The sequence below is a fragment of the Colletotrichum karsti genome (genome assembly GCF_011947395.1).
Source record: "Colletotrichum karsti strain CkLH20 chromosome Unknown Scaffold42, whole genome shotgun sequence".
Classification (NCBI taxonomy): Eukaryota; Fungi; Ascomycota; class Sordariomycetes; order Glomerellales; family Glomerellaceae; genus Colletotrichum; species Colletotrichum karsti.
In genome coordinates, this window is record NW_024065942.1 from 198054 (window position 1) to 210637 (window position 12584).

The window sequence follows — 12584 nt, forward strand, 5'->3', positions numbered from 1 at the left end:
CACCAACCTACGCACATGAAGACCTGACGCACTCGTCTACAAGTGGCTCCCACTCAGGTCCGGCGGGCTTCCACCCCTTCTTCCTCAACCTATCAGCCTTACACCGAGCGGTGACGCCCCAGAGCCCGGGCAGCTCCGGCATGACTTCCGCGAACTGCGGATACTGCAATGATTCACACTCAACCGTCGATGCCGCGTGCTCCTCCTCGGAAACGGAGCCAAGGGCCTTACCCACGCAGCTAGCCAGTCGGCGCATTTCAAGCTGCCCAGACTCTACGAAGATATGGCCCTCGAGGATGTCGTCCTCACCATCTCCCGCCATCCAGGAATCCACCACGAACACGACGGCCGCAGCCAAGTCGCGAGGCGAACTCCAGCTCCATACGTTGCGGCCCTGGCCCATGACAAAGGGCTTCTTGCTTGTTCGACGGCTCAAAGCCTGCGCGTACGCGTGGACGAAGCCGCGCGTCCGCACTGGGCCAGTTCCGTCGCCCACCGTGAGCGGCAGGCTCATGATGACCGGCGTGACGACGTCCCGGCCCTTCTCGGACGCGAGACGCAGGAAGGCTCGCTCCTGCGCGACATGCCAGTGGTAGACCGGGAGTGAGGCGATTGTCTCCCTATCGTCCGCATCACTCGTCGGCTTGCTAGAGTCTAGGGGCGGCTCGCCGAGCCGGAGGTTTTTCGGGTCGGCGAGTGAGATGATAGCACTGAGCATGATGAACAGCGCGGGGCGGACGCGTGGAGACGTCCGGGCAGAACTCCCCGGAGAGGTCTCTGTCCCAGAGGCGGCGAGCCCCGTCATGAGAGGCTCGACGCCGTCCTGGGTGTTTCGCGCGGCGTAGATGACTACGTCTGAATCCGCGGCCGCGTCACGGATAAGTGCTTCATTGCCGAGGTCGCCGAGTAGTGTCCGTACCTGGGGGTACGAGGTAGTGATTGTCTTTGCATCCGCTGGATCACGCACAAGTGCCGAGATGTGAATGGTGGCAGTGACCGGCTCGGAGCAGAGGTGAGATAAGATGCTGCCTCCGATGTAGCCGGATGCCCCGATGAGAAGGATGTTGATTGGGGGTGGAAGTGGTTGTGCAGGCATTGTTCTTGTTTGGGTGACAGTGGAATGAGCAGAGACTTGATGATACTAAACCGGGAAACACTATGGTAGAGACATTTGCTTTCTTTGACTCGATATACAGTACAGGAGGGAGATTATGGCGGTTCTGTGGTTCTGAGGCTCGGCCATTTGATTTTGGTCTCTTCCACTCACATTGCCGACGCGTGATTCCATGGGCAATTGACACAAAACTGCCTCGATGGTTGTGAAGTAAATAAAGTGCCGATTGGCCCGGGCGAGATGCAGACGTCGGGAGGTTCTTCTTTCTTTTCTTCCCGAGATGAATTGTCTAGATAAAAATGTTCCGATGAACTTTGTTCTCATCGGCGCCGGCCAGTTCCCCAAGCTCCAAATTCGCAGTCCGTCCATGAGTAGATTTGCCTGGGTATTCAGACGTTTCCTCTGGATGTCGATTTGTGAGCCATCACTATACGCTGCATCTAGTATCTTTGCTCAATATTAGTCCAGCAGACAAGTTCGGTCAGGGCCATCACCAGTGGGCATTCATGACATGACATAGCACACGATGACAGTACCATCCGTCAACTCCTACTACGACACCGCCGTGGTGAAAGCCGTCTCTGGCCAGCTATATTCAGTCAATGTCCGGGTGGCTTTCGAGTTTTTTTTTGCTCTCTCCGCTCTCTACTGGTCGTCGGTATGGCTCTACCGAATCACCCTCCATCCCCTCGCCCGATACCCGGGCCCCAAGCTGTGGGCAGCTTCGTGTTTGGTACAGACTTTCTACGCAACCAAGGGCGAGTTCGCGTTCAAAATAGCTGAGCTGCATTCCATATACGGGCCGGTGGTGCGTCTCGGTCCGTCCGCCGTGTCCTACATCGACGAGAGGGCGTGGGAGGACATCCACGGAAAACACGACGGCCGCAAGCAGCTGAAGAAGGCCAAGGAGTTCGTGCCGACGAGTCCGCCGAACGGGGCCCAGGGCCTCGTCTTTGTCCGCGACGACAAGGCTCACGGGCGCATCAGACGCAACTTCTCCCATGGCTTCTCCGATAAAGCCCTCCGGGACCAGGGAGGCCTGATCGGGCGGTATTTTGACCAGCTAGTGGCGAAGCTGAGACGGTCATCTGCGCCGGACGAGCCGATCAACATGATGAAGTGGTATCAGCTCACCACGTTTGACGTCGTTGGTGATCTCACATATGGGGAGAATATCGGGTGTTTGAATGATGATGCCTATGATCTACACGTGAGTCACCCCATCAGCATTCATTTCATTCAGTTTGCTACACTCGATGTACGTATTCGATGCGTGTACAGGGCGACTGACGTATCCTCTGCAGAAATGGATCGAGAATCTCTACTACATCGTCAAAGCCATGTTCCTTCTCGGTTTCATGAGAGACTTCCTCCGCCTGGACCAGCTCCTCTTGATCGTCATGACATCCGATAAGCTGCCGCTCAAGAAGAATAAACACCGCATCCTATTGACTAACAAGCTCAACCGTCGCCTGGAGTGTACGGAGCCCCGGAGTGACTTCATGGAATACGTGATCCGCAACCTCAACACCCCGACCGGCATCTCCTACGAGGAGATGCTCATGACGTCGTCCAACATCCTCATGGCCGGCGCCGAAACCACGGCCATGACCCTCTCCGGCGCAACGTACCTCTTATGCCGGAACCCGAAGGCGCTCGCCACCGTCACCGCCGAGATCCGCGGCGCGTTTGACTCAACGGCGGACATCAACATGACGACGACTACAGATAACCATCTTCCCTATCTCTCGGGGGTCATAGAGGAGACGTTGCGATTGTTCCCGCCCGTCCCGACGACCCTGCCGCGCGTGACCCCGCCGGAGGGCCACTTCATCGCCGGGCGCTTCGTCCCCGGCAACACCAAAGTCTTCGTCAACCAGCTCGCCGCGTATCGGTGGCCGGACCACTTCGCCGCACCCTCCGAGTTCCGGCCTGAGCGCTGGCTGAAGGGCGAAGGAGGAGAAGTCGGAGGTACGCCGTATGATGGAGACGTCAGGGGCGTGTTGAAGCCGTTTTCCACCGGCCCGAGGAATTGTATCGGGAAGCATCTGGCGTACGGGGAGATTCGCACGATCCTGTCCAAGATTCTGTGGGAGTTTGACCCCCAATTGGCTCCCGAGAGTAACGGCTGGATGGAAAGTCTGAAGATCTACGGTGTGTGGGAGAAGAAGCCACTGATGGTTCGGTTTCGCCCTGCGGTTAGAGGATAATGATTGCTTTTCTTATCGAAGCAGGCAAAGGTAGATCCGAGCGCGACTTGCTGCGGTCCATATTTGTATCGTGCTAGATGCTTGATTGCCTGCTTAGCAGGCACAGACTCATTCAAACATTTAAGAAGTTATGTGAAACTATTATGTGCTGCCAACTTCTATTGCCATTTCCCTCATGAGTTGCACTTAGACCATGTTACGTGTACTTGCGACCTCAGAGGACATTGCCGGACTAGCGAGGATAACAAGGGCCAGCTGCTGAGATGTGTCGAATTCTCCCCTTAATTATTATTTATCTACCACTGGATATAATGGATATGGTTAAACTTCTAGAACTAAAAGTCTTCAGTTACAGGGCAAAGATGATGTGAACAGTACAATACACCCCCTGCATGTCTGTTAGCGTGCTACTTTGCCCTTGCTGGTGTTTATGATATTATAAGGGTAAGTCACTAACAGTTTCTGAAATCGACAGTTTAATAAGGCAAATCCTGGGGCAGTGGGGATGTAATCACAACAAATGCAAAGATTTAGGGTGTGTATTGTAAGGGTTCCGAGATGCTCGTCTGTCAGGATGATTGCAATTGTACTCAAGTGCGCTTCGAAATCACTCTGAATAGAACACGAGTCCCAGGATTTGCATCATGTACTTCTCTTCTATTTCATACCTATCATGATATCGCCATACTTCTCCAACTCCCGAACTCCAAGCCCAAGCAAACTAAACATCTAGCTGTACCTGCGAAAGCACGGTCTGGCACACATTCTTGACGCTCTCGCCATTGAGAATGCTCAACACGGGAACACTCACACCCAGCTCCTTGAAGAACCAACCACGCAAGTCAACCGCGACCAGCGAGTCGATGCCCAAGTCCGTCAGCGGGACATCCGTCCGCAGGGACGACGCCGCAAGCTGCATGATCTCCTGGATTCTCTCGACGAAACACCCGCTGAGGGCAGCCAGCCGCCCCTCCTCCGTGGTGCTGCGTGCCAGCTCCTCGCGCGTATTCCTTCTGCTCGCACCGCCGGCCGCCCCGGATTGCTTCCCGCCACCCCTTCGCTGATCTCCCTCACGCGCCGTGAAGTGTGCGAAGCGCGGGTCGTCGTGCCACGCGGCGGGCACGGGCGGCCGGTCGGATGCCACGGCCGTCTCTGAGCCGAGCCCGACGGTAACCTCCCCCTTCGAGGACGCGCACGGCGGCCCCCGCAGGATAGCCTCGTGGAAGGAGTCTATCAGCTCGGCCTCGCCGATAGCCAGGGTGTTGAAGCCTTCCAAGTTGGCGTGGACAGTGGGAAGGTTCACGGCGCCGGCATTGGCGAAGTGGCCGACGCCGAAGACGGTGGATAGGTCGATGGACGAGGCGGCCAGGCCGCGGGCGCGGCGGTCGGCGACCAGCGCGCGGCCGTACATGTTCCCGGCGCAGTAGTTGGACTGGCCCCTGATGCCGACGACGGCGGACATGCTGGACATGAAGATGAAGAAGTCGAGGGGGGCGTCCCGGAAGTAGTCCTCGACGAGACGCGACCCCTTTACCTTGGGTGCCATTGTCCCCTGCAGGGTCTTGAGAGGCATGTTCTCCAGCAAGGTGTCTCTGAGGACCATGGCGCCGAGAACGACGCCGCCCACGGGAGCCATGGTTTGGCCGATGGTGTCGCATGTCCGGTTGACGGAGTCGGGGTCCGTCACGTCCATGCTGAAGACGCGGACCTCCTCGGCGCCGAGCTTGCTCATCTCTTGCAGCCAGAGGGGCGGGATGTTGGGGTTGCGGCTGGTCAGGGCGAACGACCGGGCGCCGTTCTCGGCCATCCACTTGGCGACTAGTAGGCCGAGATCACTGGTGATGCCGGCGAAGAGGTAGGTCTTGTCCGGGTGGAACAGACTCCGCGGGCTGGGGAGGAGACGAGTCTGATTGTGCTCGGGGGGCGTCGTCGTCGTCGTCGACGTGGTTGTTTCGACGTTAACCCAGTTGAGCATGGTGACTTTGTTGATCTTGAACAGCCCGTCGGAAGTCGACACCATGTCTGCCGCCAGAGTAGCCGCGTTTCCGACGAGAATAGACATTCTACTGGCCGATGCTGGCAGGCCAGCTTCAGACAAGGGGATCTGTACCCAACCGGGAGGTGTAGCTGGCTGTCGCTTGTCGACCCGTTCCAGAGGTTGCTGTTCTTGGATGAAGTGCTTCCATTGTTTTGGCAAGTTGAAACTCATAGCGGTATACTGGGCGTCCGCGCAGAAGCCGGGGCATTTGAACGAGCCGCAGTTCACGACAACACCCGTCCTATGTCTGGAAAGAAGCTTCTTCACCTTGTGGGCCGAGAGGCTTGGGTGAATGTAGCTCGCAAACGTGCCCTGTCTTTCTCGCGGCGGCGGTCTCGAAGTGACGACGTATAAGTGGCGTTTATGCCTCTTTGCAAGCTGGGCGAGGGCGTGTGCGAAAGTAGTGTCTGGCTCCATCACCATGACCGCTGCTGACGCCTCATAGCAGTCCTCCGCAGCCTGGAAGACCATGGAAGCCGCAAGGTAGCAAATAATCACCGAGAGGAACGCAGTTTCAAGGTCGACTGATTTCCAGAGACCTTCAGGAGCGCACACGGGGAACACGCCGGCGTGGATCGGGGCGATGGTCGGACCGTCGGGGCATCCTGCCGATATAATGATAGCCCTCCCCGACTCTCCGTGGCTTGAAAGCGAGATGAAGACGGGAGGCTCTTGTGGTCCGTTCAGTCGAAGACCATGTGGGTATGAGATACGAAGGGCTGTGCCGAGGCCGAAGCCAGGATAGAAACCTCCATCTGAATCCGCTGACAGCGGCGGAGACAAAGGAGACAACGGGTGTTGAAGATGAGGATGCGGCTTTCCATCCAAGCTTCCGTTGCGTGTTGTCTGATTCTCATTTACGTCTCCTTCTTCCAAGTGGTCTCCATCATCCGGTACAAAGCCCGCGCGACGTGCCAGGTAGCGCTTGTTCGCGTCATGCAGAGGAACGAGACGCGGCAGCATCAGCCGGCCCTTTTGAACGGCGACTTCAGGTTCCGTAGAATACAACCAGGCCGACTCGCCGGAACTGCCAACGACCGGCTTTAGAACGCGCGCCTGGCGCGTCATCAGCGCCAGGGTACGGACGGCATCGGCGCTTTCATCGTCATCCACGTCGACGAACTGCAACTTCAGAGCCGGGTTCTCTTGGCGGGCACACCGTCCCAGCCCGACGATCATGCTCTGCTTCGGATCGGCGCCCCGGAGTCTCCTTCTCGTGACCCAGATGATGTCGTGGCCTGCCCGGGCGAAGACGTCCTTGAGGGCCTCCCATTCTGCGGGCTTCGTGTCATCCAGAACCGGCTTATCGAGATCCGAGAGGACCAAAAGCATGCTGCTTCCCAGAAGGGGTGAGGCTGCCGCGGCTTCGAGGCCGTGGAGGTTGGTTATCTGTAGAGGATGCTCATGCTTTATGGTATCGTCAAACCGAGACATCGCCGAAACGATGCCATCTGCTAGAATGCTGGAGCTGGGTTTCTTCCCATCTTCGTCCTGGTCGGGCCCGGCCACGATTATGAGGTTGTCCGTTTTTAAAGCAGTCTCAGCGATGACGGCGCCGCTCTGGAAGGCGGTCCATTCCTGGTCCGACGCCCTGGCGACCATGACGCTGGTGAGATGCTCATTTTGCATGTCGTGACACACGAACTCCGTCCCCGTATCGAACCCGACCTGCCGGAGGACCTGGTCCCATTTGGACTCGCTGAGAAGCGGGCTGTAGGTGCCCGCCCGCCATCTATCCTCGAATAGCCACCAACCGGGCACAGCGCCCATGAGGAAAGGCACGAGGATCTTCTCGACGTCGGTGATCTCCAGGATGAGCAGATAGCCGCCCGGCTTGAGCAGCCGCCGGGCGTTGGCCAAGGACCGCTCGATGTCTCTGGTGGCGTGCAGGACGTTGGAGGCGACGACAACATCGTAAGTGCCAGGGGAGAATCCCTGCTCCGTCACGTCCTTCTCAACGTCGAGGGTCTTGAAGATGATGCGGTCGGCCTCTTCTTTGAAGTTCGCCTTGGCCTTCTCGAAGAAGCTGCTTGATATGTCGGTGAAAGTGTACGAGCTGTATGCTCCGTCAAGGCCGTTGAACATGGCTCTTGTTGCGCCTCCCGTGCCTGCGCCGATCTTACGACAGTGTCAGTTCATTGTAATCACGTCTATGAAAAGATGGGTGAGAGCTTACCTCTAATATCTTGCATCGAGGAAACCGGTGCGAGATCGCTCCCGCTACCCTCCCAAGGTACCGGTTCGCCCGGGCATACATGACGGGTTCGGTATACAGCCGCGCAAGCATGTCGTTCTCGAACAGGACCTCGAGCAAAGTCGGCCCTTCCCCCTGCCTCATCACTCTCACGATGTTCTGCGCGACGGCCTGCAGGATCTCCACCTCAACGCGATGCTTAGCCGATTCAACACGCCGCATGAGGCGCTCAACGCGGCCGGCGTCATCGCGCCACGGGTTCCGATACGCATCCTGTCCGTCCCGCGTCAGGCGGTGATGGAGCCAGTCCCAGAATCGGCGTATGAACCATGACGTCTTGGCCTCGTCGCGCGCCTCTTCGGCGGTGAAGGTTTCGTAAACTTGACACATGTGGTAATGCGTCAGCTGCTCGACCACGGCGAGGGCGTCCTGATCTCCGGGGCCGTCTGCTTCGAGGCCGAACTCGGCCAGCGCAACTTGCGGGTCAGGGGCCCAGATTTCCTCGCTGAAGATGCCTTCTTGGTAAGGTCCATGGGTCGGCACAAGGTTGACGCACTGGAGGTCTTCGACTTGAAGAATCATGCGATTAGCCTCGGCCAAGTCGCCTTGTGACTCTGCCTCCATGATAACGCCTTCGATGTTGGCCACCCATGTGCCCGTACTCGAGCCGCCGCTCCCTTCCGAATCTTCCTCTCCCTCTCTCGGCTCTGCGCGCCCTATGACGGTGGCATCGAGCAGGATTCGAGTGTCGGCTTCAGCCTTTGCCATGGTCTCGTAAGCCGTAAGATCGACCCGTAGCTTACGAATGACGCGTGGTAGATATGGCGCCAACAGCTTGCCGTCTCCTGGCGCGGTGAAACCCGACAGAGATGTCTGAAAGGCGTTGTCGAGCAGCGCCACGGGGAAGCACGACCCCTCCTCCGCTGCCACTTGGGACTGTTCGTCCACCGGCAGGACGTTTGTGAGTTTGACAGTCGACCTCGCGCGGCCGAGACATCGTTCCACGGTATCAACCCGGAAAGGCTTGGAATATTCGAGGCCGATGCCAGCGTAAGCTTCGTAGACCGAGGAAGCAGGAACTGAATGCAGATAGACGGCGTCTTTGACATAAGGAGGCATTGCGTCCGCAAAGCTGGGCTTCACTAGAGATGATCCCACCATGCCGAGGATGCGGCCGGAGCACGCCACATGAGGGACGTTGGCGCGACCTGGCTCTCCGACGGAACCAGGCTGAGCTTCGATGTAAAAGGCGGCGCAGAAGTCCATGGCAACCTCTTCTCCGGATCCAGAGTGCGTATGGTGTCTTCTGAACTGGATATCGTGTAGGTGAAGCGAGATACTCACGCCCTGGTTGCTCTTGTCCGGGAACACAACCGCTCGGCCGAATTCGACGTCTTCGAGTTGCACAACCTCAAGCGTAAGCTGCGTATCGTTGAGTCCAATTTCCGGAAGCCCCCGTATCCCCTGGGTGAGTTGCTTGGCAGCCTCCATCGCCATAACACAGTAGCCTGCCGCTGGAAACACGACTTGGCCCTGGACTTTGTGTCCATTCAGCCAGGGAAGCTCGTTCAAACGAAGGATCTGCCGCCAGCTCCATTCCGTCAGCTTCACGAAAGCTCCCGCGTCCGGGTTCTCTTTGTCAATGCGTTGAGTGCCGCCATAGCTCGACCCGGTTTTGGTGCAATGTCCGAGAAGAAAGTTGGCGGCGTCTCGGTGGATCAACTGGGCCGCTTTGGCAGATTCGCACCAGTAGACACGGTTGTGCTGCCAAGGCATGACTGGCAGACCCGGAAGGGGAACGAGTCCAGACTCAGCCTCAGCCGGTCCGGGATCGAGAATGCTGAGGTCGACCGGAACGCCGTGCTGCCAAAGGAAACCGACCAGGCCGGCCAGACTCTCGGTATCATCGGCGCCCCGGTTTAGAGTTCCGTGATACGCCGAGGAGTTGCCCTTGGCCGCCCAAGTATCCCCAACCTGGCGACGGAGCGCGGGGTGTGGTCCGACCTCCAGAATGACGGAAATGTCTTTTTGTGACGCGGTCTTTTCGAGGGCCTCGCGGAATAGGACAGGAGATAGCATATTCTCCACCCAGTACTGCGCGATTCTGACCGTTTCCGGAACCGCATCGGGGTCCTGGGCGGACATTGGGTCCCAGTCCGGGTACACACTCGACACCCAAGTAGTCCACGCCTCGTTTGTGGAGTGTTGCTGCTGCGGTGGCCCTTCGAGCTGACACTTGGCCAACGTTTGCCGGTATGCATCTCCCGATGGCACCATGTGCGGCGAGTGGTATGCTCTGTCGACCCTGAGCATCTGGGCCGGGATGTCTCGCTCGCGGAAAACAGCCTTCAAGTCCCTGAGCTTGTCGAGATCGCCGCTCAGGGTGACGCTCTTCGGGGCGTTGTTAGCCGCCACCCAGACGCTTCCGCCGAGATTGAGCCCGTCTTCGGCAAGAATTGCCTGGGCTTCCTCCATGGAGAGGTTGACGGCCATCATACCACCCTTTTTATACTCGTTCGTGGCCGCGTCCCGGGTCGGGCTACGAGCCAACATGGAGAACCGACCGCGGTAGTACGCCATGCGGACGCAGTCCACCGCGGAGGTCAACCCTGCAGCGTAAGAGGCCGCTAGTTCGCCGGAGCTGTGGCCGACGACGGCGGAGAAGCGGACGCCGGCGGCGTGTAGAACATCGATAAGGGCGAGCTGGATGGCCGTGGAGAGTGGCTGGGCGAACTCGGCCACTCCGACGCGGGAGGTGGTTGCGGGGGCTCTGAGCTCGGCAATGAGCGACCACGGCTTTATCCCGCCCTCAGAATGCTTCTGTTCCTCTTCCATGGTCTTGGCCAGGGCCTCGTCGAGGACGGCGATGGTGCGAGCGAATATCGGGCATGAGTCGAGAAGCTTGACCCCCATGTTGGCCCACTGGGCTCCTTGGCCCGTGAAGACGCCGAGTATCTCGACCGGTTTGTTTAGAGACCTATTCGGAGACGTCATGATACCGAGTTTACCGCCGTCCTGGAAAGCCTGGAGAGCTGTTCTCATCTGGCGGACGAGTCCTGCCCTGGTTCTTCCGGCGAAGGACACGCCGTGGGCGAGTCGCGTCCGCCGTCGTTGGGTCGTCAATGCCAGACGTCTTAAATCCGCCTCCGGGCGTTTCTCGATGTAGTCTGCGTATTGGGAAGTCAGGGCAGCGAGAGCAGGCTCCGAGGCGGCAGAGAGCACGATGATGACCGGCGTATGCAGGTTGGACCCTTGGCGAACGGGGTTTGATACTCCGTCCGATGGATCGTTCAGTTGTAGCAGTTTGCTGTCGTCGTGCGACTCCAATATTGCATGAGAATTGGTTCCTCCGAAGCCGAACGAGTTCACGGATGCACGTCGCGGCGTCTTGTCGTCTCTCCGAGGCCAGGGTATCACGTCGGTTGCCACCGCCATCTTCCCTGCGCCCAGAAACGGTACGATCTTGGGGTTGGGGGTCCCGAGATGCAGATTTGGCAGGATAAAGCCGCGTTGGACACTGAGGGCTGCCTTGAGGAGCCCGGCGAGCCCGGCACAGCCTTCGAGATGGCCCATAACCGTCTTCACGGAACCGACATAGAGCTCGTCGGAACCGGTACTGCAGCTTTCCGAGGCCTCTTCTACCTCTGGTCTCCCTGGAAAAAAGGCATCCCAGATAGCCCGCGCCTCCAACGGGTCACCTGCCGGCGTGCCCGTGCCGTGGGCCTCGAAGAACTGGCATCGGTCCTCCGTGCGCGTGATGTCCAGTCCGGCCCTCGCGTAGGTGTCGCGTATCAACCGACTCTGCGCCGCGGGGCTGGGCATCGTGATGCCCGACGTCCTGCCGTCCTGATTGACTCCGGTCTCGCGAATGACGGCGTAGATGTGGTCGTTGGCGGCAAGCGCACTTGACAATGTCTTGAGAATCACGCAGGCGACGCCTTCTCCGCGAGCATAGCCGTCTGCGTCAGAAGACCACATTTGACACTTGCCAGTGGATGAAAGCACTAAGCAATATCAGCGGTTAGCAAGGAACGTTAGTCGGACTATTTATGACGTGGAGGTGGGCTTACTATTCAGATTACTCGTCATGATGTACATGTCCGGCGCCAGCAGGAGATTGGTGCCGGCTGCAACGGCCATGCTGGCCTCGCCAGATCGCAGCGACTGTATCGCATGGTGAACGGCAACGAGCGAGGAAGAGCAGGCCGTGTCGATAGTCTCGCTCGGCCCGTGCCAGTTGTAGAAATACGACAAGCGATTGCTTGCGATGCTGCGTGCTCCTCCGGTTACGAGGTACCTTGGAGCATCATCGATGTCTCGTAGTTGCAGGTCTTGCCAGTCTGTTGACATTAGACCGACGTAGGTTGAGGTTGAGGTGCCGGAAGTCGCTTCCAGCGAGATCCCCGCGTCCTCGAGACCCTCGTAAACCACCTCCAACAGCAAACGATGCTGTTTGCAGAGTTAGCTCGTATGAACAGTGCTAATCTCATGTCTTATGTTTCCTCACCTGGGGATCCATTGACTCGGCCTCCTGTGGGGCGATGTTGAAGAACTGGGCGTCGAACATTTTGACATCGTCATCGTCCAGGAAATAGGAGCCCCTACTGTTCGTCGTCCCATGGTGTGAGGCGTCCTTGTGGTAGAATCCTTCTTTACGGAGCCTCCAGGACGGGATAGGCATGGAGAGATCATCAGGATTGGTGAGCAAGTCCCAAAGAGCAGAAGGGCTCGACGCCTTGCCTGGAAACCGGCATCCCATTCCCACAATGGCGATTCTCTCTTGTGGCTGGCAGCCAGACGAGTGCCCGGAAGACGTGTCTGTATTCATTGCGTGTTGAACCTATCTTTCTTTCCTCTAAAAGCTGATGAAGGAAGAGTTAAAGTTGACTCTTGGGGCAACTTGATAACCGTACAAAGTGTACCCGATGGGATCAGGCGGTATTTGTCTCATTGCAATAACATCGATTGTGACTTACATGACTCTACAGGTCCGTTCAAAGCACAGGTCAATGATTCGGTCTGCCAGTG

The 12584-nt window shown here is 58.0% G+C and overlaps 3 protein-coding genes across 3 annotated transcripts; 1 reads left to right on the plus strand and 2 right to left on the minus strand.

The window, feature by feature from the left end:
• Positions 1-7: 7 nt before the first annotated feature.
• CkaCkLH20_10717 (uncharacterized protein) lies at positions 8-1096 on the minus strand (the record flags this gene model as incomplete). The annotated part of the gene is made up of 1 exon (XM_038893431.1): positions 8-1096. One exon carries the CDS (start codon positions 1094-1096, stop codon positions 8-10), a length of 1089 nt encoding a protein of 362 aa, XP_038741244.1.
• A 544-nt stretch (positions 1097-1640) lies between these two features.
• Positions 1641-3324, plus strand: CkaCkLH20_10718 (benzoate 4-monooxygenase cytochrome P450; the record flags this gene model as incomplete). Its single annotated transcript, XM_038893432.1, has 2 exons — positions 1641-2372; positions 2419-3324. The coding sequence occupies 2 exons, from the start codon at positions 1641-1643 to the stop codon at positions 3322-3324; spliced, it is 1638 nt and encodes a 545-aa protein (XP_038741245.1).
• A 721-nt stretch (positions 3325-4045) lies between these two features.
• On the minus strand, positions 4046-12384 carry CkaCkLH20_10719 (hybrid PKS-NRPS protein; the record flags this gene model as incomplete). The annotated part of the gene is made up of 4 exons (XM_038893433.1): positions 4046-7480; positions 7539-11560; positions 11627-12005; positions 12064-12384. The coding sequence occupies 4 exons, from the start codon at positions 12382-12384 to the stop codon at positions 4046-4048; spliced, it is 8157 nt and encodes a 2718-aa protein (XP_038741246.1).
• Positions 12385-12584: the final 200 nt, after the last annotated feature.